This window comes from Excalfactoria chinensis, chromosome 15 (assembly GCF_039878825.1).
Source record: "Excalfactoria chinensis isolate bCotChi1 chromosome 15, bCotChi1.hap2, whole genome shotgun sequence".
In the NCBI taxonomy this organism is placed as follows: Eukaryota; Metazoa; Chordata; class Aves; order Galliformes; family Phasianidae; genus Excalfactoria; species Excalfactoria chinensis.
The window spans coordinates 7,375,669-7,400,599 of NC_092839.1; the positions used below are offsets into that span (position 1 = coordinate 7,375,669).

The 24,931-nt window shown below is 42.2% G+C and overlaps 3 protein-coding genes across 9 annotated transcripts in view; 2 read left to right on the plus strand and 1 right to left on the minus strand.

Annotated features, from left to right (window-relative positions):
• Positions 1-16,385, plus strand: part of OSBPL2 (oxysterol binding protein like 2) — a 29,454-nt gene extending 13,069 nt beyond the window's left edge. For all 5 annotated transcript variants that reach the window (XM_072349966.1, XM_072349969.1, XM_072349967.1 and 2 more), the window contains 12 exons: positions 1,976-2,123; positions 2,382-2,457; positions 3,556-3,690; positions 4,449-4,546; positions 4,834-5,016; positions 6,781-6,888; positions 7,795-7,884; positions 8,530-8,653; positions 10,486-10,614; positions 11,344-11,467; positions 12,053-12,143; positions 12,923-16,385. In XM_072349966.1, the coding sequence (XP_072206067.1) occupies positions 1,976-2,123; positions 2,382-2,457; positions 3,556-3,690; positions 4,449-4,546; positions 4,834-5,016; positions 6,781-6,888; positions 7,795-7,884; positions 8,530-8,653; positions 10,486-10,614; positions 11,344-11,467; positions 12,053-12,143; positions 12,923-13,025 (1,409 nt within the window). In that variant the 3' untranslated portion in view covers positions 13,026-16,385. The remainder of the gene's footprint in view (positions 1-1,975; positions 2,124-2,381; positions 2,458-3,555; positions 3,691-4,448; positions 4,547-4,833; positions 5,017-6,780; positions 6,889-7,794; positions 7,885-8,529; positions 8,654-10,485; positions 10,615-11,343; positions 11,468-12,052; positions 12,144-12,922) is intronic.
• A 111-nt stretch (positions 16,386-16,496) lies between these two features.
• ADRM1 (ADRM1 26S proteasome ubiquitin receptor) lies at positions 16,497-23,293 on the plus strand. The gene is made up of 10 exons (XM_072349793.1): positions 16,497-16,614; positions 17,090-17,300; positions 17,534-17,650; positions 17,732-17,855; positions 18,265-18,351; positions 20,451-20,532; positions 20,761-20,990; positions 21,297-21,454; positions 22,275-22,377; positions 23,069-23,293. The coding sequence occupies exons 2-10, from the start codon at positions 17,091-17,093 to the stop codon at positions 23,173-23,175; spliced, it is 1,218 nt and encodes a 405-aa protein (XP_072205894.1). The 5' UTR covers positions 16,497-16,614; position 17,090; the 3' UTR covers positions 23,176-23,293.
• Positions 23,294-23,450: 157 nt separating this feature from the next.
• The window catches only part of LAMA5 (laminin subunit alpha 5), a 77,189-nt gene continuing 75,708 nt past the window's right edge, over positions 23,451-24,931 (minus strand). For all 3 annotated transcript variants that reach the window (XM_072349792.1, XM_072349791.1, XM_072349790.1), the window contains exon 80: positions 23,451-24,843. In XM_072349792.1, the coding sequence (XP_072205893.1) occupies positions 24,689-24,843 (155 nt within the window). In that variant the 3' untranslated portion in view covers positions 23,451-24,688. The remainder of the gene's footprint in view (positions 24,844-24,931) is intronic.

The window sequence follows — 24,931 nt, forward strand, 5'->3', positions numbered from 1 at the left end:
TCAGTTAGTTTTTGAAGCTTTATTTCAGTACAAAAACTGGCCTGTATTGAAGATCAGATACTCAGTTTTGCAAGTTCAAGGCTTTAATGGCAGCTTGAAAGACCTGGAACTTAGAAAAACCATAACAGAGCACGTCAGTAAATATTCCAAGTCTGTATTTCCTCTGTGAAGAACATCATCTGGATAGTTCTTCTCAGAACTATAATATTTAGAGTTACATTGAGAAGCAGCTTTTAAAACTTCTGTTTGGGCTTGTAGCAGATGAGCCAGCTGTTACTGAAGATCGAAAGCATAGTGGAAAGCCTCGTGTTTTAATTCATCAAAATGCCCATTAAGTGTGATGATGTTCCATATGCTGTGTGTGCCTGATCAGCTTTCTGGCTGAGGGCAGGTTTGCCTGAAAGCCCATATGTTTTTCCCCCACTTCATTAGTCAACGTTATTTCCTTATACTCTACAGTATTTGCTTTCTCCATTTCCTTGTGCCATAATGGGTTCCTAAAAAAGCTGATACGTGTTTAGAAATGCCATTTAAAAATGACAGCTATTCTTCTGTTGTGGGTTGACTGGAGATAGACAGGTGTTGCTTTTCTTTTAAAGGCAGGTGTTTCATATGAATCTTCATTTCCATTACCTGGTTATACATAACTATCATATTTTCCAGTTAAGTACTAAGACCTGCTAAGGTGTCATTATTGCTCTATAATTACATGCTTGTAACATCAAAATGTAGGAGAGGGTTTAATATGCAACGTTACAATTAACATCTGCATTTTTAACAAAATTAGTGCCAGAAGATCATGGTTTTACTTGCTCTAAAACTCAAATAATCTTTGTCAAAACTAATTTCTTTACTCTGTGCTTTGTAACATCTGGGATTCTTTCTGTATCACAGCTGAACTTAAGAACTGGCTGCACCTACTTGTGATAGTACCTGTCAGCACAGAAAAGTGTTTGCCTAGATTGTAATAATAGGAATGAAAGGAATACGAACATAAATGGAAAATAACAATAAAAATCCATCATTAATCTCCAAGTTTAAAAAACATCTCCCTCGAAATATTGTCATTTTTCTCTTTTCTAGGCCTATCCCTCACCAGTACTTTTGTTTTTCTAACACTTCTATGGAATGTTCAAACTACTTCTAGGTTTCTGTATGTCCTTACGCGTATTGAAATCTTCTTTGCAAAAGTCTATTCTGCTCCACTTTTGGTGATGTTGTCCTTACCTAATCTCATGTTAATCTCTTAAAGGATGAGGTTGAATTGCATGCAGCCTTTCTTACAGTGTAGGCTTTCAGTAGTTTTCTGGGGAGACCAGTGGAGGAGTAGGTATGACCTAATGCTATCATCTTATCACGTTGTTTTTGTCTGGAGCGGTGCCTGTTTGTTTTGTGTGCTTCAGCACTGCAGGGTCAGCAGTTGAAGACTTTTGTTCTCATGTGTTTGGGTTCTTATGTGTGAAGTTTCTACACACAGATGGCAAAATCGTTAGATACCCTATATTGCTGTTGCTGCAGTAATATGGATGTTTGCTACTAGGTTGTGAAATGGGCATTTTTTCCTCCTTAACTGCTCTGTATCTGATGGTGTGAGTAGGCTAAGTTAATTTCTTTAAGGTCTTTAAGAACTACATAGCTAAACAAAATTATTGCAATCACACCACAGCTCTAATGAAGAGAAAATGGAGCTAATACGATTAGGAGCTGTTGAAGAGCTTGCAAGATTCTAAATTGGTTTTATATTCAGCAGCATGAAAAAATAGATGAGAATGCCTGATTCTAATGCAACACTTAGCGCTAAATACTCTTGGGAATTTGGTCACTTGATAGAAGTTCTTCACTCTGATGCCTTTTAGAATAAAATAGCCCTGTGTAAGTGTGTGTACGCTATGAGAGTTGTAAAATGTGAGTGGCACTCTGTGGCATAATAAGGTTCCTAAGAAAGTTGTTGCTTTGTGTGTTTTTTTCCATACAGGCTTTGATTCTGACAATTCTTCAGGAGAGTTTTCAGAAGCAAATCATAAAGTTGCAGAAATGCTTGATCTAGATCCTCACCAAAGCAGTAGGACAGGAAAGCACAACGGAGAGACAGAAATTCAAGAAAATGGAATTAAGAGACACAGGTAATTGCACAGTACTATGTAGGAAATGAGAAATGACTGTGCTGGCTCGTGATCTTTTGGGGGCATTACTGTTCTCACCAAGGAAGAGGCTATTTCTCTGAAACTGAACACACATTTCACTTGTCTGCTTCCAATGTGAAGTGGAAAGTAATGCTTCGTTTCCTTTACTAAGTAATTTTGTACCTGTAAATTAAATTATATTTTTGTTTAAGGAGCATGTAGTGACAGATGTGTTGTTGTTTGTCTTTCCCATTGCAGGACATCATTACCTGCCCCGATGTTTTCTAGAAGTGATTTTAGTGTGTGGAGCATATTAAAAAAATGCATTGGACTGGTAAGTTAGCCTAGATTAAATATGCTGATAGTACGTTTTCTGACTCATTTTATTTATTGCTTAAAACCTGCATGCAGAATATACCTGCTGCATTTTGCATTTTTCCTGCAAGGAACATAATCTTACACTGCACTTCTGTTGCTTCACTCACTTTAGTTGTTGGAGCATGTGAGTTGGTGTTTCTAACACTGTCCTATAAGAGCTGTGTCACTAACAATATAGTTAATTATGCTTTGATTAACACAACATTCGCCCCTTTGTTGTTGTTTTTTTGTTGTTGGTTTTAGACATTCATATCTACTGTAGATCTGCCAGCACAGTACTTAGTGAATGCAACAGGCAGGTCAGTGAGTTACTTTGCCAACTTAGCTTATGCCATCTATGAGAGAGAAATGTACCATCAACACTCCTTTGGTTAGGATGAATGTCATCTCTATTAGAACAATTTGCCTGGCCAAATCGGGTTAGCTAGGAGTGACTTTTCCTTACTGCCTGTGACAGTGTGAAGAAACTGTTGTGTTAACTATCTGATGGCATTCTCTGCTCCACTAAACTGTAAGCATATAAAAGATGAAAGCGCTCGATCATTAATGCAGCTGTTTTAATAAACAACCAGATTTGATGGCACATAGTAAAAGACGAGGGGAGCTGGAAATCTGTATAAGCTTTGTGTCTGTCTTGTATCCACATGGGAAATGAGAAACATATTGATGCAAATAACAGATTGTTTTAATAAAGCCACTAATATATGTTAGAGCAATTCAAATAGTATTCTTTGTATAACTGTTCCTCTTAAAATATAATTTAAGATACCTGCAGTAAAATAGTTAGATTTTATGCATGCAGGTATGTGAGGATTTCAAAGAAATGTGTAGTACTTAAATATCTGTAATGAGCTGGTTTGTACATCGTACAGTAATTTTAACCTCTTTTCTTTTATGTAGAACACACAGTAGGAGGTAACTACAGACTTGTAGCATTCTTCAAAAGACATTCTACAACTCAACTAACCCACAGCTTACTTCCAGAACTCTTAGTTTTCTCAGTTGATAACATCATGTTCTGTCTAAGAAATTAACTTGTCCTTTTGTTACCCAGGAGTTGTCTAAGATCACAATGCCCATTGTCTTCAACGAGCCATTGAGTTTCCTTCAACGGATAACTGAATATATGGAACACATATACCTCATTAATAAGGCTTGTAGTCATGCAGACCCCTTGGAAAGAATGCAGGCAAGTCCCAGCTACCAACTTCTTGTTAGTTCAGAAGTGGTTTTTCTCTCTCAAGGGTCTTTCATATTAGTGTAAACTTCCTTTTGAGTGTGCTTCTTTCTCTGGTGCTGTTGTAAGAATACCTATGATTGTCTGTCTAGAGCAATTTCTTGTTAAATAGTGGTTGACATGAGTCACATGTGATGCTTTTCTACTTGATACTTCAGCGGGGGAGTGCAACTACCGAACCTTCCCAAGGCACTCAGCCTGTTCAGGGCTGTTTTAGCTGTGACTCTTTGATATTTATGTGTTGTAAAGATGAGAACGTGGCTTTAAATCACCTTAAAATAAAGTTGTTTCATCATAGTATCATAGTATCATAGTATTGTGCGAGTTGGAAGGGACCTTAGAGATCATCGAGTCCAACTCCCGGGATTCGAGCCCTCTGTGTAGCAGAGCGGCACTTCTACCCCCTGCTCGTTTCGTGCCCTGGTTGACACAAAGGCTTCTGAGCTTTCCAAAATAGGTCACAAGCATTAATTTGATTTGTTGAGTAGCTCCATGCTTTCTAGAGGTAAGAGGGAAGCATGGAACAGAATATAACCTAGCCAAATTTACTACAGAAAATGACTCCTTTTGGAATGGTATGTTTATTAACTGCTTTTATTGTCCTACTTCTGTATTATAATCCATGGGTTGCCAGTATTTTGGCCTTAAGCAATATATAGAGCTTTCTTTTTGGAAGAGTAATATAACAGTGTGTTCTTACTTCCTTACAGGCTGTAGCTGCGTTTGCAGTTTCTGCTGTAGCTTCTCAGTGGGAGAGAACTGGCAAACCATTTAACCCACTGCTAGGAGAAACCTATGAATTAACAAGGTAATAATTAAATTGGGATCTAAGGCTGTTTGTGTGAGCAGACTGTCACGCTAGCTTAGTTGTTCATTCACCAAAGCAAATAGAAAGCTACTAAAATATGTTTAGTATTTTTCTGAGTTTAGCTAAAATTATTTTCTCCAAACTGTGTCGTGAGCCTACAAAAGGGAGAGTATCACCTTCAGAGTAATCTAAAAATCCTTCCAAAAACATTGAAGTATCAAGTTCTGTTTTTTTCCTGTAACATTAAAAGTTGATTAAGTGTTTAATGTTCTTTCTTTTGTTGACAGGGAGGATTTAGGATTTAGGTTTATATCTGAGCAAGTCAGCCACCACCCACCTATTAGTGCATTTTATTCTGAAGGCCTCAATAATGACTTTATTTTTCATGGATCAATCTACCCCAAATTAAAATTCTGGGGAAAGAGTATAGAAGCGGAGCCACGGGGAACAATTACTTTGGAGCTTCTAAAGTGAGTATGAGAAGCAAATGCTTTTTATGCTTGCATGTTTGCGTGAAAAGAGCTGCTGCTTCAGAATAACATCCTTATGCGATGGCAGAATGCGAGAAGCTTGTCAGGATTTCTCTCACCTTCCAGTGAAATCATCAGTGCCTTTCCATATTGCTCCTAATCAGTCTCACATTATGTGGCTGTCCACAAGTCGGTTTGTGCCAGGCATTCTGCAGTTAAACACTTAAAGGTGCTTTTCCAAAAGCTCAGGTCCAACTTTGAGGTTGCTTTAAAATCTTTTGAAGGTGGGCATTCATGTAGAAAGAAAGTAGATGTGTGGTCTCAATAACGAGGCAACTTGACTGCCGTATCAAGCATCGACTCTTCCTGTAGTTTCTTTTGCAAGTACAGTTTGTTTGTCATGCTGCTGATATCTGATCTTCCAGAGCTTGGTCTTGGATGTACATGGTGATGTAAATAGAGGAAATCTCCTCTGGATATAGAAATGACTATGAACAGAAGTGTAGAATGCAGACTTGACAGAAATGTGTGTTGCTGGAGAGAGAGCCTTTATGTCAAATTAGGATTCTTGCTCTGCCTAATCAAATCACGGGACAGATTTAAATTGCAGTGTAAATGACTAAAGCATTTGGTTTAAATATTTGCATCAAGTTAGCAGCAGAAGCTGAGCTCAGATTTTGAGCTCCTTTATGTTGTGATTCATACTAGTCTGTGATTTGAGAAGTCTGAGTGTTATTCTGGGCCAGATTTAAGTTTAGGGAACAACATCATCAATCAGCATTAAGTGCTGCGTTTATGTTGACTCTGACTGTGTTTTCTGTCTTAGAAAGCACGATTCGTTCCCACTTTTCCAGCACAAATAAATGTCTCAATTCATCTTACAGGGCATGAGTGTCTTCTGTTATATTTTATGCTCCAGAGATTTTGCTGTCAATAAGTTCATGAATAAAAACATATACAAAGACTGGGGGGGGATGGTGTTGTTTTTTTTTTCCACTTGAAGAGTAGTCATTATTCTGAAGTACACTTGAATATAGTTTGCTTTGGAAAATCGTCAGACTTTGTTAATCTGTTTTTTCTCTGTGCTGGAAACTGACAGTTGGAAATATGAAGTATGTTTGTTTGCTCCATACTTAATGGAAGTAGAAGCACAAGGCATTTGGTACAGAGGATGCTGCTTATTTCTGCATATTTTTGTGGGGGGGCTATTAAAATGGAGTTTGCATGCTTTTCTAACATGGCTTGGTTGCTAATCTGATGGGGACTAACTTTTGCTGGAAAACTGAGAACACTTTGAGTTATAAGAAAACCTAACCAAACTGTGTAGGTTATCATACAGGTTTACAAGAAAGTGCTTTAGGAAGAAGTCTGCAGTGCTGCTGTGGGAGCTGAGTAGAAGGCAACGTTAGGCTTTGTCAGACCAGTTCTCATCTGAGTGTTATTTTCTATCACAGTCAACTTTAACAGCTCATGTTATTGAGCTGGACTTTGGAATCAAAAGCACAGCAACAGTAAAACTTGCTAATTCAACTCTTTAATAAGGAAGAAAGGAAAGGGCCTATCGCGTTATTAACTTGCACTCGTGTTTACATGCTGCATGTCATTGGCTTACAAAGAAAAGTCTGTTTCTTTTCTGTTTTGAAGTTAGCTGCTGGCTGTGCATGGGAGTGGTAAATATTTTGCCCTGCTGCAAATAGAGTTACAACAGGCTTACATTCCATTGCAAGCTCAAGAAACAGATTTATTTTTCTGTTTTCTTTACAGACATAACGAAGCTTACACATGGACAAATCCAACCTGTTGTGTACATAATGTAATTATTGGTAAACTGTGGCTAGAACAATACGGAACAGTAGAAATTGTGAATCACAGGTAATGGTAACCATCGGGGCTGGTGTGTGGCCCTTTTCACTTGTGTTACAAAGCAGATCCTTTCCTGGGATATACACCTTTAGTACTTGTAGGCCCAGAGTGGTTTTATCCCATCTTCTGACAAATATGAACTATTCATTGGGCTGAGCTTAGTATCATAATAACGTAAATGAAGAGGCTATGAAGCGTTTACATTTGTGAGTTACCTATTCAAATTCAGCTTTATTGACAGAGAAGAGAAATTAAACATAACTCCAGAACCATTAAATGGAATAATTGCTGGAGGCTTGCTGTAGACTTCCATCAGCTTGATTTTCATTTGGCTCTCTTTTAATTTTGATGATAGAAAAATGTATTAAATTAAAAGTACAGCACAGGTAAATGACTGTAGAATAGCAGTATAACATGAACATAGGGCACGTCAATTGCTCTGCCAACTGCTTATAAAAAAGCTTTTTACTTTATATAAAATAAAGAATAATCTCCTGTAGAATAGGAACATATTTTTTAAACATTTTTTATTGCAGCACCTGTATTGCAGCACTTGTAATGCAGCACCTGTAATGCAGCACCTGACTTTTTGTGAATAGACTGAAGCTTTATTCCAGCAGGCTGCTGTGCTGGCACTTCCATCTCATCAAAACTACATTTGTCCCTTTAAATTCACACCTGCAACCCAGGATGGTTTCTGTCTGCTTACTATAGAAACGTGGCCACATACCTCACTGTGATAACTCACTCAGATAATAAACCATAGTTAAAGAAAAAGTTATGATATCAATAATTACCTCTCATTACTTACATGGGAAAAAAAAAGCTGAAATAAGGTGAAGGTAAGGTGGGGTGGGGGAGAAGGGAGTTTAGGGGCTCGCTTCCTGAAGTGTGTACTTGAAATTTCCTCTACAGTACTGGAGATAAATGTGTCCTTAATTTTAAACCATGCGGACTGTTTGGAAAAGAGCTTCACAGAGTAGAGGGATACATCCAGGATAAAAAGTAAGTGCTGTGTCTGTTGGCCTCTCTGTTTCTGAGCGCTGTGGTATTGCTTCATTGCTGATGTGGTGACCATGACTGATACGAGCCCAAATTTCCCAGTGCTGCAGTTTATAACCATTTGCATTCTCTGTGTCAGTATTAAATTCCTTAGTTGGGATGAGGGTTTTAAGCTGTATTAGGAAAAACTCTCCAGTCCGGTCACTTGATATAAAAAGGTATCCAGGGAAATCAAAGAGTAGTTGAATCAGATTTCACTGTTGCACAGTTGCAATTCAAGTCTTCAGCTTAAAAGAATGAGAACACAGTTATTGGAAGTATTTAATCGAGCCCAAGACACTTATGTGACCCTTGGGGTCTGTACTGTAAGCTGCTGGCTTTGCTGTGCCCACACTCATTTCAACAATAGCAAAAGGTGTGTGACTAAGTCATGAGAATGTGTTCTGCAAGACTGAGTACCAAACAGACTAGTTGAAGGTGAATCATTTTCTTTGCATTAATCTAGTATCTCAATTCTGAGAAATCTGCAAAGAAACAAAAGGCAACAGGGTAGGAAGCTGTGTATTTAATGCAGACCAGGATCTGTATGACTTGGCTTAGAAGGCCTTATGGGAAGCAAAAGCTAACTCGCCTTTACTCTCTCTGCAGCAGAAAGAAGCTGTGCGTCATCTATGGCAAGTGGACAGAATGCTTGTGGTGCACTGATCCCACTACGTATGAGACTTACAAAAAGAACGAGAAGAGAGGTGGTGAACAGAAGAAACCAAAGTCGGTAAGATTAGGAGTCCTCTAGGGAGTAAAGATGCTGAAATATAAAGTGAGAGGAGATTGTCTTCAGAAATGGTCAGGTCGTGGTGCATGGAGGGCTATAATGGTTCATCTTTTGATAGGGGTCTGAGGTATGCAGCTTCATGAGAAGGTGTTGTACTTCAAAATTATATTGGCTTTAATGATTGCTGCTGGTATTTGAGAACAAATAGAAACAGTGTTTGCTGGAGACTTGTCAGAGGTGTCGTTATTTATCAGCTCCCAAGCTTTTTCTTCATCAAAGAAAGTGGCTGTACTGCTGCTTCTGGATGTGAAAGTATCTGAGTGTAGGCATTTAAAAAGAAAATTTCCTAAGGACCATGTTTAAGTCATTTATGCCTTTTTGGGTGATGCAGCCTTTTTGAATTTCTGATGCAGGCAGCCTTTAAAGTAGAGGGGTCTGGAATTTTTTGTGGATTTTTTTTTGTCACGTAGTCTGGATCAGATAAGTTACTGCCAAAGGCTCAGGCTTATATGGAAAATGCAGGATGTTGTATGATGCAGAGGACTATTGTGTTTTCCAGTATCAACAGAAGTCTTGTGGGCTCTGGTTGCTTGTACAAAATGAAAATGATGAGCTAAAGTTGAGAGTGATGAGCTTCTGCTTAGGAGACTCAGTCTTTCTTTTAAATACTCACATGATAGGAATCCAGAGCAACAACAGGCCTTGTTTTTTGCCTCTGGATTCTGTCATGGTGCAGGCTTCTATTTGGACTTTTTTTTTTAAATAATAAGATTTTGTTCATCTTAAGAAAGTCAACTCCTTCCTTCCTTCCTTCCTGTGGAATTTATATTTAGAGGGGGAGGTGTTTTGAAGAGAACAAATGGGGCACATCAGAGGAGGCAGAAGGAAAATAGGAGAGGAGAACTGACAGTCGAACAATAGAATGATATTTCCTCTTCCATTCTGGTGGTTGTGCTTTCAGGTGATTTCTCATGTTGAAATCCTCTGAACTTTTACAACGCAGCTGTGTCCTGAGACAGATTCTTCTGTGGTTTAAGCTGATGATGTGAACCAAGCATGCAGAAAGCAGGTTTTCAGGTAGTCAAGGGAAACTGTCAGGTGATCAGTGGTCTGTTCAAGTAGATTAAACAGCATCTGGCACTATAGTTGTTGTTTGGCCTAATCCTCTGTAGAGATAATGCTTGACATGTATGTGCTCTGCTTGCCTTTCAGCTGTATGAGGAAGATGTTGTTTTCTGCTGTGTTTGTGCTGTGTGCAGCCTCTTTCTTTCCTTTGACTGCTTGCAGAACCAGATTGTATTTTCTTCCTAAAGCAGATAAAGCCAGAACAAAAGTGATTGAGGTCTGTGAGCAGTGGAGTAAAAATAGTGAAGTGATGAAATAAAAATCTTCATCCTGTTTTCTACCCTCAAGTAGAACTCAGAAATTACAGTCCAGCTCTACAAGATTGCCACTGCTAACATACATGCAGTGGCACTGAGAATGGAATGCTGGCCAAAGCCTTGGGAAGTATTAGTTTCTTTTAAGAGTAGATGTTGAATTCTTATTGCAACTTAGACAGCACGTGCATTAATGTATATAAATGGATGTAAAGCTTGACTCTTGATGTGAAAAGGTGGCATGTTTTAGTTGAAATAAAACTGATGAACTCGTACACTAATCAATTCCACACTAATTAAATAAACTAGGTGCTTTTGCAAGTGACAAAGCAGTCGGTACCCAAAAGGAAAGCATTTGCTGTTTATCTTTCTTATGCCATTACAGAAACTAGTTTAAACTGCAGTCTTGACTCATCTGAACCTGAGGAAGTAATGGTGTTATCTCTGTTTCAGAGTGAAGATGTTATAAAATCAGAAAACGATGAGGCTGACGATATGCCAGAAGTTCAAGACACCGTGCAGTTTATACCAGGCAGCAAATTGCTTTGGAGAATAAATTGTAGGCCACCTAACTCATCACAGGTAACTGTTTCAATCAATGTGTATGTTCCTGTCGCTAGTGACTCATCCCAGAGAACATGAGTAATGTTCAAGGGAAGCCCTATTGAAAGTGTCTGTCCTTAGTGAGCTTCTTGACAGGTTCTGGCAGTTCTTGCTGCAGCAGCAAAATCAAACTGCAGCAGACTGTCTGCTTCACTCCTGTGCTGAAAGGAGCCAGTCCTGTGTCAGAGCTGGTAGAATGTGTGATCTGTCTGCAGCTGTTTCATTGTGTGGTCTGTGCGATCATTGCGCTAGGAGTGACTGCAATACGGATGTGTGTTCCCCACAGCTAACCCTGCAGTTAGAAGGCAGGCTTCCAAAAATGCAGTAACTGGGCATCTGGATATCAACCTAAGTTAATGTCCTCTGAAATTAATGATGAAAACATGCATGCTTTCCTGGGATAAATGACTTGTCTTCTTAGTTTTAGGTGTGTTTACTTTTTTCTTTATAAAGAAAAATCATGATGTTAAGTATCAGATATAGAGGAAATAAGTTTTTGTCTTCTGAAGCAAAGACTGGTGTGATTTCCAAGTTGTTCCTCTCTCCCCTTTAAAAGAGAAAAAAAAAGGTCCGTTTGGACTGAGCCTGCCAATGGAAGAGGGTTTGACTCAGTAATTTCTCTTAAGCTTTGTTGTATCCATTTAGTATTGGGAACCTATTGCCATTTTGCCAAAGTAACATGTGTGTTGTCTACAATTTGCCTTTAAGATGTACAATTTCACCAGTTTTGCTGTGAGTCTCAATGAGCTGGAGAAGGGCATGGAGGCAATATTAGCTCCCACTGACTGTCGGCTACGTCCAGATATCAGAAACATGGAAAATGGAAACATGGGTATGTGTTTGAGGAAAATGTCTTCACATCAGTAAAATCTGAGAGGGATAACTGAATGGGGGTTGTTTGCTATCGGAATGCTGTCTTCAGTTTCTCATTCTCAAAGCAATGTTAACATCTTTTCATCATGATCATGCTGTTGTACAGGATAGTGCCTGTTTTCTCCTTGAATAGCTTGGGAGAGCAGGTTTGTCCCAGATGGATCCCCAAGACTGCTGTCCTCTATTAGAGGACATCTGCATGTTTGTTAAGTTGGGGATGCTGGCAGATGTGTTCTCTTGCTCTGGCGTTTATCAGATAGTGAGGGGAAAAAAAGCACACTATGATACTCAATCTAAATTTTTTCCCACTGCCTGGGTGGGATAAACTCTGTAATTTTACCATGTACTCTATTTGTAGTCACAGCCTTTCTGATACGACAATTTTAGACCCGTCACCCATAGTTGTCATTGTTGAGTTAGATTGTGTCCCACAAGCACTTTCTCTCATTTGAATGAACTGTTTTATTTCTTTGAAGTCTTCCCTATTATCTGCATTTTTATTTCCATTTTGCTGACTAACTGTTCTTGTTGAAATGTTTGCTAGATGTGGCTAGTAAAGAAAAAGAGAGACTAGAAGAGAAGCAAAGAGCTGCTCGCAAGGAGCGTGCGAAGGATGAAGTGGAGTGGCAGACACGGTAAGCAGCAGGAAGCTGGGCATTTATGTAATGCTTTGAATGGTGCTGTTTACTGCCTGAAATGCATTTACTGAAGACAACGTGTGTTTGATTCCCTGCATGACAGCACAATTTGTAGTATTTTGTAGTAATTTGCTGGGTCAGGTCTTAAATAATGTAGCTGGAAAACCAAATTGCTGATAATTTTGTGCTAGAGAAATTTTATAATAGATGCTGAAACCTGTCATAAATAACTGGTAATGCTGTTCTTCTGATTTTGTTTTAAGCCCTCAGAACCCATTTCTTTTGTCATAGACTGAATAAAACGCTAAATCCCATCTCCTCCCGTAACCAATTCCTGTCTAACTTTTGGCAGTTGAGTAGCATGTGGTGGCCCCTTAAGGCCCTTTTACTTTCCATCTTCTGGAACTTCTTGGATAGTTACTTCAGAAACTGCTTTTAAAAATTCTCATTAAGTAAAAAAGAAATAATTATCTATAATCAATATGTGATCAAAACTATCAGTGCTGTTTTTATTTGGAATAAGGCAGCAGTTTCAAAATGCATTTCGTACTCCTTCCTGACTTCATGTAAAAAAGAACGAGTGGTAAAACAGTGACCCCTATGCAGGAAGCTTCATGCCTTGTTCTTCATGCTCAGAATACTGGCAGGGGCTCCCCTCCTCTCCCTCCAGTAAGAAATATCAGTGTCTTTCCGCAGTGTCCTTGGGAAAGAGGCAAAGTTGTGGGTTTTTTGTTCACCCTCCTAACTCTTTGATTTCTCTTCTTTTTTTCCTCCAGGTGGTTTCATCAAGGCACTAACCCATACACTGGGACTTCAGATTGGCTGTACTCAGGTGGCTATTTTGATAGAAATTTCTCAGACTGTCCGGACATATATTGAAATAACAGAACCAATAGCTCATCTCATCTGGACATCTAGTTACTAGATTACATTGTAAGCCAGTTAGTCTGGTTTTGTGAATAACAAAACTCAGCTTTTCTAAGTAAATCATAACAAAACGTCAATCGGTCAACAATCAAGGAATTAATGATCACTAATGTTGGATTGCCAAATATTTAAACACTGTTGCATTCTTTTCATGAAGCTACATCTGAAATGATCATATTTTCACTAATTTTTAAAGGGACCTTTGGATCTCCATTACTTTTTTTTCCCTAGTTTTTGTCAGGAAGGTAATGCTGTATCTGGTAGAGCTCATAACATCCTTGAAATCTATGTAACTTTAAGAAAATAGAGATAATATCATCTTTAGAGTAGTGAGGAATCTAAGTTTTTGGAACTTGGAGGAAGGATGAAACGTTCATAAGGTACGAACATGATAAAATCTAGTGCTGTGGATATTTCCCATGAAGAGATGCATGTGAAACTTTCATACAGTATGTAGCACTAAGTGGGGATTGGAGCTCCTGGCCCCTCTCTCTCAATATGACTCAATAATTCAAAGACGTTGAGAAACAAAAAAATAACCAACTTTAGCTTCTCAAGCTGTAGTCGTCTGTTACAAAGTCTTCACAATTTCTGGTCACTGTGAGCATTCAACTATATACCTGTGATAAAAGTACATAAGACGTATGTTAAGAGCAAGGTGCATTAAACGACATGCGCTTTTTCTGAAGTCAGATGCTGTTCTTGAAGTTATGAGAAACTTCAGAAGCAATTGCAGGAATGCAGAGGTGGTTACAATGTAAAATATATTGCTTGCTACCACTTGGAGGCTTAGATCTTCTGCACTACTTTTGGCAGCTTTGGCACTAAAAACGCTTCTAGACTAAACTTTTATTTGGAAGCACTTGGTATGTATATCCACACAGAGCTCATGTTTCTGGGATGGTTTTGATTGCATGTTTTTTATCATTAGGTCATGTCTGCTTTGTATGTTGTGAAAGAGCAGAATCAATTCCAAGCTGTGGGCATAGTTACCTATTACATGTTTTCTGTGAGCATGTGATGTCATAAAAGTGGAATTTTTTTTGTTCCACATTGAAACGTCAAAGCCATATAGTGGAAATAACTGAACTGCAGATCAATTACTGAACTGATAGATTAATTTCCTGTCCAAGTGATGCACTTCTGGTGAGGAGAGAAGGAAGAGAGTCTTGAAAAATTAGGTCTAGTAATTAAAACTAATCCTAAGGCTGCTTGTTGTTGTTTATCTTTAATGACAACTTAGTAACTAGGCAATAAAGGAAAGTGGCTACACTGCATTTAGGCTTACAGTGATTCAGAGATGGCTGGTGCTGACCACCAGCCCCTTGAGGAGTTTGTGGAAGAACTGATCCAACCGATGCCTAAATGCATTCGTGGTTTCATCTGAAGAGCAGACTGTGCTGCTATGCCAGTGATAGGATAAAAAAGCAAAAGAAAGTTTACATACTCACAGAGAAACATTTTTGTATCAGATTGTGTATCACGTGATTGGACTAATGTTAATTTGGGGGATTTGAGTTGTCTTCTGCATTGGAAAAACTGAGACAAATGGTAAAAATTCCAGGCAATAAACAGGCCTAACCTGAAACGTGCTCATGGCAACGTTATTTGTTGCCAGAAATCATACGTTGCTGATTTTCTTTACACACAAACGAAACGTGGTAATATGGCTCAGAGAGTAAATTTATATTGGTTTCTAATAAATGCTTAGACTTTTAAAAAGACCTCGCTGATCACTGTGGGAGACCATGACAACACTTGGGAGTCTTTCTGTAAAAATTAACTTGAATTACTGTTCCAGGCACTGGAAATGCTCTTTGTAGGTTTTCTGCTTGCCGACTTGTGGAACCATTCCTATTGGATGAGGATTGAAAGGATTCATAGGCTAAGCCAGTTTAACATCTCACAGGAGATTAAAACTTGCTGAAGCTAAATTATGCGTTTAAAGTTGGAGTCGAGTGCTCTTTAAAAACATATGAATAGAATGGGGAAAAAATGCAGAGCAATTGGTAAAGAAATGCTCTGTTTTTAAGAAGGAATGGACGGGTTAGCATCCCTCTCCTCTTGAATTCGAGTTTTAATTGAAAGACCCTTTTCATGATGCAAAAGCAGAATTATACCATGTTTATTTGAAACTTCAGTGTAGGAATTTCATGTACTATGAAAACAAATTGGCAGCTTTTCTAAAAGAAGAGTTAGTTCCGTCTTTAGTTCATTCTCCCCTCTCTTTAGTGTAATGTTCTTAGGGAAATCTCCAATGGGTTCCAGCTCTGTTCTTTTAATTTATTATTCTTCACTGAAAACATTGACAACATATTTTCTCATTGCTGCTGAAAAGCCTCTGCCTGGTGAGCCACGGGATACCCAACAGCACGCTGTGATGGCTCTGAACGTGGAAAAACAGTGTATTTTAAATGCAGATCTCGCCTCAGTAGTTTACATGTCAAAACATTAACTTTGCACCTTTTAAAAGAATGTCACTTTTATAACTTGATTAAGCACTGTATATAAGATAACTGTGTTAGTATATGTTAATACTGTAGAGAAACCATCTAGAAAGAAAACTATAATAAATGCTTCATTCCCTTTGGGCCTCTAGGTGGGGAGAGAGGTTTGTGTACAGGGAGAGGTAGGCGCTGTGTGAGGACTGGGGTAGGAGATGGCAGTGGCACAGCCGGGGGTTGGATCCCTTATGGTCACTGCGATGTTTGCTGTGCAAAAAGTGATTAAAATCTGAGCTCTGGGTGCTGGGGGGACCGTGAGGTGAAAGTGGTGCCATGATGGAGGGGCTGCTGAGAGCTCTGTGTGAGCGCTGTGTGGGCGCCGTGTGCTTTGTGTAGCAGTGCACCAGGGGTGGGAGCAGCTTCAGAAGTGCTTGTGGGAACGGCCGGTACCTCATTGACAACAGGATTATGCCCTGAAATATCAGACAGAAACAACGCAGAACGAAATGGCTGCGTCTGCAGCTGTGTGATGGCTGGAAATGGTTTCTCGGTGAACCAAGCAGTGGGAATTGGGCTGAGGCGTTCAGCCCCGTGTCTGTGCTTGTGTCTGTGCTTGTGTCACACACCTGAGCGGGGTCAGAAGGAGAAGGGAAAGGGAAAGGGAAAGGGAGGCCCGGCCCTACTTTGAGGCCCGGCCCTGTGGAAGCGCTGAGTGAAATGCGTTTATTTTTGTAATATTTAATAATTGCCGATGCCCGTCTCTATTAACAACCGTCTTTGGCTTTTTAGAGAAGTCTGTACAGGTCTGCGGACGTCAATGTTACACTGTAAAGCTGTAAATCCGAATAAAGCTCGTTTTGAAGAAGAGAGGGGGTCGCGACCTCTGCTTGACGCAGGGGGGGGATGGGGGCGCCGCCATCTTTCCGCCGTGATGACACAGCAGGGTGAGGGGGCGGGCTCTTCCTTTGAGTGACGGCCACGTCGCCCAATCGCGGAGGGCCGGTGGGGCGCTCGCCCCGCCTCGCAGCGGGCGGACTTCCGGGGCGCGGGGCAGGAAGCGGGAGCGGCGCAGGGCCTGCGGGCGGCGGAGGCGGCAGGTACCGGCTGGGGGGTCCCGGCTGGGGCACGCGGTTCCGAACGGAGCTTTGCGGGGCAGCCGGGTGTCTGCGGGCACAGAGCGGAGCTGCAACCGGCCGCATCGCGGAGCCGGCTGCCGATCGCGGTCTGCCGTTGGAAGGCGGCCGGCCCGGGCTCAGGGCGCTGGACAGGGCCGGCCGGGGGGGGGGCTGCTCGGCCGAGCGCGGCCTTCCGTGTCCGTGGAGCCGTGGTGGCAGCCCAGGGGGGAGCTGTGGGGCGGTGATCGCGTTTCATGTAGTTTATTACGGCGCTGCACGGCATCCTGCTTGCGTCCTGCTTGCACCCTGCGCTGTGCTGTTCGCTGTAGCGCTGTGCTCTCAGATCTGGAGGCAGTGGGGTAAATTTAGTTGTGTGGGGCCTCATTGCGTAGCGACCCGCTGAGAACAGCGCACGTGGGATCGTTCTCATCGCGTTAGCTGACCGTTCTGTCCCCAGCATGTCTTCAGGTGCGCTCTTCCCGAGCCTGGTGCCAGGATCCCGTGGCTCTTCGAGTAAATACCTGGTGGAATTCCGGGCGGGAAAGATGTCCCTGAAGGGCAGCACTGTGACCCCAGACAAGAGGAAAGGCCTTGTTTACATCCAGCAGACCGATGATTCCCTCATCCATTTCTGCTGGAAGGACAGGACCTCGGGCAATGTTGAAGATGTAAGTATGGCTGTGTGTTGCAGTGCTGAGGCTCTTTGTCACCTTGGTCTTGTTTTCTGCTCTGCTGGAAGGGCTCTGAGATGGCTTAGAGTGTGAATGCTACAATGACTCGGCAGACCTACCCTTCAGAACCCCTCTGGAACAGATGGTTGGGAGAGGGCCAGAGGTCTCAGTGAGGCTGACAGTAACGTTCATGTCTTTCCTGAATATCTCCTTACTGCCGTGTTTTCCAGGATTTGATTATTTTTCCCGATGATTGTGAATTCAAAAGGGTACCTCAATGTACTACTGGCCGCGTGTATGTATTGAAGTTCAAGGCAGGATCAAAACGACTCTTCTTCTGGATGCAGGTTTGTGGGAAGTAAATAAGAAAAGCGTTGGGATAAATGACTCGCAGTTTGCCTTGTAACCAAAGAAGAATTTTCTTGCAGGAGCCAAAGACAGACAAAGATGAAGAACATTGCCGTAAAGTGAATGAGTATCTCAACAACCCCCCAATGCCTGGGGCTTTGGGTGGGAATGCGAGCGGAGGCCACGAGCTCTCGGCATTAGGAGGTACAGTCCGTTCTCTGCTCCTTCATGCGAGAGGCCTTTTGTTAGAATAAGCATTTAGCTCCTTAGGGAGAAATTCCTGATGGCTTTGGAGGGTGAGTTGGGGACAGCGTTAATACCAGAAAAGTGTAAACGTGCCTTTAGCAAGATAAACTGTGCTGTACTAATAGGTGCAGGCTGAAAGCTAAGGCTGCCAGATGAAGGATGTTTTCAGTAGATTCTCTGGAGTCTTACCTTTTATGAAGCCAAGTTGCATTTATCTTTTATGAGCATCGTGAATCAGTAAACACTTGAAACTGTTCTTTCCAGTACAGAATGTGATGCCAATTAATCTCCTGCTGTTTGAGCTGGAGTGCTGTGAAAAAGAAAACCTCTGTGAATATGTTGTGTTTCAGAATGTTTTTGTTTTTAGGTGAGGGTGGCTTGCAAAGCCTTCTTGGAAACATGAGCCATAACCAGCTCATGCAGCTGATCGGACCAACGGGCTTAGGAGGACTTGGTAAAATGCTTTAATATCTTTATGCCAAAATGGTATTTTCTCCTGCCAGGTTAAATCTTACCTGACGATATTTCCAAGTAGTGCTATTGATTTGAGTAGCACTTCTTTCATGTGCGAAAGCAAGGCTGTGCCTCAGAGGTGACTTACGGGGCTCAAAAGCAAACAAGCAAACAAACAAAGAGGCAGGAATTGGGTAGCAAGTTCTACATTGACAGCATGGGCTGCGAGGAACATCTGCTCTGCTCCTTGCATTCTTGAATCTTCTGCCTTTATTATATTTTTTTTTCCTATTAAGTCCCCCCCTCTTCCTCCTAAATATTCACTGGAGCAGGAAACCAGGGATTCCCAGATGGGTGTCCCAGCTGTCAAGCTGTGGATTCTTTCATGCTGTTTCTGAGCCAGTGACTATTTGTGTGCAGAGTGGAGTTGGAGAGGAAGGTTGGAGTGTCCCTGCCCTGCAGAAACCTGTAGTCAGTAGAGGAAGGTGTCTGTGCTCCAAGGCCAGCAGAGCATTTAGTGAGAAGTCAGCTCCTGGAATTGGAAGTAGGCAAAGGAATGCTTGGCAGGTGGCAGTGACTCAGGTTCTGTGCTTAAACTCCAAAGTCCATTTCTGTGGATCTAGCAGTAGCATCTTTGTAAGCTTCAGGTGTAAATCTGATGTTGTTGGGATGTGCAGATGGAAGATTCCAGCTTCTTAGGCTGTGTTTGGAAAAGACTTTCTTGCTTCCTTCTTGAAGCTTCTCAGGACTCCTGAAACTTGCTTCCTCCTACTCAGAACGTGTTTTTCAACAGCTCTTCTTTCCTTGCCTTTACGTTTAGCTATAAGATGGCTTGACATGTAGTGCCAAAAAACTCATCTGCTTGCCTCAGCAAATGGGTTGTGATGAATCCTTGTGGATCTTTTCCCCAAGTAGCATCTGGTTCTTTTACATCTGGTTTGCATCTCTCTCAGGTCTTGGCTTTTATTGCAGCTCCCAGGTAAACTTTTCCTAGCCAGGACAAACTGAATAGAATAGCACGTGATGCAGCCTGGTTAGCTTCATCCTGCTGCTGTGAAAGCTCTGTGATGGATGAATGGTATTACAGGCATGATTCCATACTGCACAACTGGGTCCTATAGAAAGGAGAGTACTGGGCAGATGGCTGGTGCTTGCTCTGGCTCCAGTGTTCCACAGTTTGCTAATTGTGTTTGTTAATGGGGCACTTCTGTCCTCTTCGCAGATTAGTTCCCAAAAGGTGGATGACAAATATAGATGCTTGGGTTGGGAAGTGTATCTAATCAGATGTAGTGAAGAAACTACTGAGTAGGAAGAGTGTGGTAAATGGAGCAGCTGACAAACATGGCTTAGAAGAATCGTAGGGGGACAATCAGTCACTGCCAACTCCAACAGACTTGGGAGCCCAGCCTTTCCCCGGTTCTTTTTTAGCTCGTGTTCCTGATGCTGCAGTAATTCTTTGGTGGCCAGGAATAGCAGTGGGGATGAAGGAGGCTCTGATCCGATTTCTTTAGTTTATGTCAGTTTGCTGGAAGACCAAGTGTTGGTTTCCTGCTGTGTTTCTTGGTCACTGTTCTCGCTACAGCACACTTGGGTTCTGTGTGGGGTTGGTCTTTGTTCTGTCTGTGACTTGCTTAAGGACTCGCCTCCTTCTGCTACATCTCTGCATTAGATGTGAAGCTGCAGTAAATGCAGATATATGGGTGCGATTCAGAGGGCCTTGGCTTTTTAGGGTTTAGAGAAGAGTTGGAGTTTTGGAAATTAGCAGATAAAGGGAAGGGGCTCTGTTACACTGATGGTGTGTGTGTACAGCATGAACTGAAGTAATTTAATCCTTCTGTATGTCTGGAAATTTGAGTATTTCCAAAATGTGCAACAATCTTCTGAGACAGTTCCGTAATAGGGATGTGAAATCAGAAAATGAGAGCTGTGTATTTACAGGGAGGGGTGGGGAGGGTTGGTCTGGGCTCTTTTGACCCCCTTCTCCTTTATTTTAGCCAATAAAACCTTTCAGGTACAAGAGTGACCTCTCTCGACCAGGGAGGTGCAGGAAACCTGAAAAAGAATACATTTCTAAACCTGTTCTTCTTTGGTTTATGGAAGGTGGGCTGGGTGCACTGACGGGTCCTGGATTGGCCAGCCTACTTGGAAGTGGGGGACCCCCGACCAGCAGTTCATCATCCAGGTAGGGCACCCATTTGGTCCAAGTCTGCTGTATTTTTCTAGTATAACGTTGCCATGTAGATGGGAGGAATGATGGCCTACTGTACAGAAAATATAATGGTGGGGATTAAGGTACTTCTCTAAGAGGAGGTCATTAGCCTTTTGTTTTGTAAAGGGCTTGTAAAGAAACTTCTCAGAAAGAAGAGGCAAAGCTTTTTGCAGGGAATTAATTCCCTCATTGTCTTTCCAGCTCTCGCAGCCAGTCAGCTGCTGTGACACCATCTTCCACAACCTCTTCTACCCGTGTAACACCTGCCCCGGCCGTTCCTGCAGCTGCATCTGTGACCAGCCCGAGCCCTGTGCCGAGTTCGGGTAACGGAACCAGCTCAGCCACGAGCCCAACCCAGCCCATCCAACTGAGTGACCTCCAGAACATTTTAGCTACTATGAACGTGCCATCTGGAGCAGGAGGACAGCAAGGTAACAGTATTCTGACCAGACAGCGTTGGATTGAGGAGTCCTTTGGAGCTGTTTTACTGTCCTGTCCTGCTCCAAATTGAATTGAAAGGTGTCTTAAGATTCTTTTTATTTATGTATTTCCACTTGAGTGCTGTTTTCCTTGGCTGCCTCGAGAATCTTACTCTTGCTGCAAAACAGAGAAGGGGAGAAAGGATGGCAGCAGTGTGCTAAATATGATCCAGTACTCCACGGACTAGAACCTTTCATTTATGAGACAAAACGTGGGTTATTGTGCCTAGTCTAACAGCCAACCATTTCTTCTTGTAGTTGACCTGGCAACAGTTCTGACTCCCGAGATAATGGCTCCCATTCTGGCCAATGCTGAAGTTCAGGAGCGGTTGATGCCTTACCTTCCCTCTGGGGAGTCTCTGCCACAAACTGCAGAAGAGATTCAGAACACCCTGACGTCTCCTCAGTTCCAGCAGGTAGTTACCCACTGCCATAAAGTGCTGCTCTCCTTCCCCCATGTGTCATCATTCACATTACCCTGTTTGCTCAGATTCCTGCCCCTCTGCAGAGTGGGAAGTTGCTCCTTAGAAGTGGGAAGGATTTATTGATTAAGCACCGGTTCTTCCTTCCTGCCAAGGGCAGACCAGAAAGGTTGTTTTACTTCCACTTTTAGATTTGGACTTTGCCTTTCTCATTATTTAAAACACGTTCTGGCAATTGGCAGCAGAACAGCAGCAAATTCATTACTGCCTGTCAAAGAATGGACTGGAAGAAGCCTCTTTAAAGTTGAGCTACTGAAATGAACACACAGAAGGGAGGAGATGCTAATATTTACAGCACTGCATTCCTTTTTAATTGTGTAAAACCCAGTACTTAATTCCAGGCCTGTCCATTCAGACAGACTTTGTCAGATTAAATCTGTCGGTTCTGCTTCAATTAATACTGACTGAAATTTCCCAATATGCCAAATCCCATTGGCTAAGAAGAAAGTTGTTAGTTGGCAGGAGGTGATGTTAGTGTTGCATAGTCTAACGCAGCTTATTGCCTTGTGCTTACTGGCATTGAGCTGATTAAGAGCAAACACTTCCTCATTACAAAACACAGCGCCTGTGTTGTAGAGCTATGTCTGAGCCTGGCCAAAGTGCAGCACTATCTGTGCTCTTTGAGAGATAGAGGCTGTTTCCAGCATCCCCAAACTGCTGTCCTCGTGTTGTTATTGCACAGTAGCCTCGTGGTGCTGGAGAAACCCAATGTACACTGGTGTGTTTTTCTGACACTCTTGACTCCAATTCACAGGCATTGAGCATGTTCAGTGCTGCCTTAGCTTCAGGACAGCTTGGCCCACTGATGAGTCAGTTTGGCTTACCTGCAGAGGCCATCGATGCAGCAAATAAAGGAGGTATGTACCAGTGCTGCTGGGAACACGGTGAACTGGTGGGATTTGCTGAGTTGTTGCTGTGCTTGTTCTTTTGGTCTGTCATTTTGTTTGTTGTTTTGTTGGTGGTTGGGTGTTTTTTGGCACCGCACGCAGCCATTGAACCATAGAAAGCAATGATTAGCTTGGGAGCACCTGCCAAAAGGCGACTCTTGTGCTGCTCGTTTTAAAACGAAAAGGTGAGTGGCTCAGGAGCCGCCCTGCAGACACTGTGTTGGTGTCAGGATTGCATTTAGAGAATTGGAGGCTCTGCAGACTTGTGGTTCATTTCTTGGAGGAGCTACAAATGACTGGAGCTGTCAGACACCTTGCTTAGGAATGGTTTTAATCTGTGAGTCATCAGCCATTCAGCTGAAGGGAGTGCACAGCTTGGGCTTATCCCAGCAGAGGGGGAGGAGCTGGCAGTTATCCCTGATGGACATTTAGAGTCTGTTCCATTATTAAAGCAATTCAGTGCTGGGGCTGCCTGTGCACGAGCTGAAATTGCACAGATCCAAATGCTCTCTAGTGAACGAGCATTAAGGATTTCTTCTTTGCTCCTTACTGAAACAACTGGTTGCTTTCCAACTGATGGCACAGCCTCGTGCAGACAATGAATTCTGTCCCAGAAATCGCAACATTTCTATTGCAAATAACTGATTTCTTTAACTTTTAGATGTAGAAGCATTTGCCAAAGCAATGCAGAACAGTGTGAAGTCGGACCAAAAGGAAGGAGACTCTAAGGACAAGAAAGATGAAGAGGAAGATATGAGTTTAGATTAAATTATTTGCTCTTCCTTACAGATATCCTAGATACTAACTTAAGCAACTGCAGTAGGATTACTAACTTCATATTATGCTTATATAAATCTACAAATAAAGGAATTTTCTTTATCTGCCATATTGTTTTTTCTCAGTCTATTTAACTCAAGCAGTCCTTGCTCTTTGTGTTCGGTGCAGTTGGCTTTTGGTGCTTTGGATACCAGGCTTCAGTTTTCCTCGTGCTGGAAGACCAGAGGATTGAAAACTGCCTCAGATTTGCTCCTCATCAGTGAAGTGAAAGAGAATAACATAAAACTTTATTTGACTCCAAAGTATGTACCAGTGATTTACAAAGGAAGACCACCTTTAATACTAAAAACAGGTCATAATTACATTTAAAATGGACATGTTAAAAACCCATTTTACAATATTTACCCCTCATAAAAAAAAACAATATATAAGTTATAAGTCCATTTCGGAAGCAAGATTTTGTCCCCACGTGGCTAGATATATATATATACACACACAAATATATATATGATGTGTAAGTGCACAAGTGAGCTGGGTGTTTTGGGAGCAAAATGTGTTGGTTTCTTTTTCAAGTGCAGACTGCACTGTGAGCAGGAGTGAGCCAGGCTGGGCAGGAGGCAGCTGGACGCAGGGCAGGTGACTGCAGTGACATTGCAAATCTGGACAGAGGTAACCTTTAGTTCTTTTCCCTTTCAAGCAACAGTTTCTTGCTTCGTGCAACAGGACTTCTATCAATCAGTGTATCTATCTATGCTGAATGCAACTGCAGGGAGTTCAGAGTGGCGTCTTTGGTGACCTGCTTTCCCTCAGCAGTTCTTCCAGCCTACTTTGTTCCTTTTGAAAAGTCTTATAAATTAATCTGATTGGCAGATGCTAATTCTGCAAGCAGAATTTTGTCCAAGGTCCCCCTTGCAGAGCTCTGTACTTGCACAGCATTAGCAGGTGAACAGAGACTGTCCTTAGGGGGAAGGGTTAAATGCATCCTTGCTTATAAAAACCCCGAAGTGACGGAATTAATCCAGTTTGTCCTACTTGCATTACAAAACAAACTGCCTGCAGCCTTTAGCAGAAGGCGGCCTGTGACTGTCGTTTATAGCCTAAACCTATATGCTCTGTAAGTGTGGGGTAAAGGGAAAGGGATTTGGGATGTGAGGCACAGCTAGCTGCTGTGTGCTCCAGCCCATAACACAAGCTGTGTGCCAGCATGAGGCCTGCTGCAGATGCTCGACCACTGGGGAAGGAGGCAGATCTGTTTCCATACCCTGCTCCAACTTTGGTTCTATCTGTGAAACGTGCCCCTGAAGCTCTCCCTTCTCTCCACCTTCCTCCCCTGCTCTCCTTCCCCGTGGATTTGTGGCCCCTCCCTGATGTTGGCCCCAGACTTGTGCTACAGGCTTGTGCTGCAGGTGCTGCAGATGGACTGGCTGACCAGAGCTCGCAGCTGATGGCTGGGACCCGGGGAGCAGTGCAGTTTGCTGCTGTCAGGCTGTACCCTGAGGTGCACTTACAGCACGGGACAACCCTTCAGGCCAACAGAGCCCCTGACAGTCCTTGTTTGCAGCAGGTTCACACGGCTCTGGTTAACCAGCAGATTCCTTATGCAGCCCACGTAATGAGGGAGGGGAGGTAGCGCTGACACTTTATTGGCCTCGTCTGCTTCTGCAGAAAGAACAAATGAAAGCAAGCATTAGACTAGTAACAGAGTAAGGGATTAAGCACATCTTATTTGCTACAGCAATAATAGTTG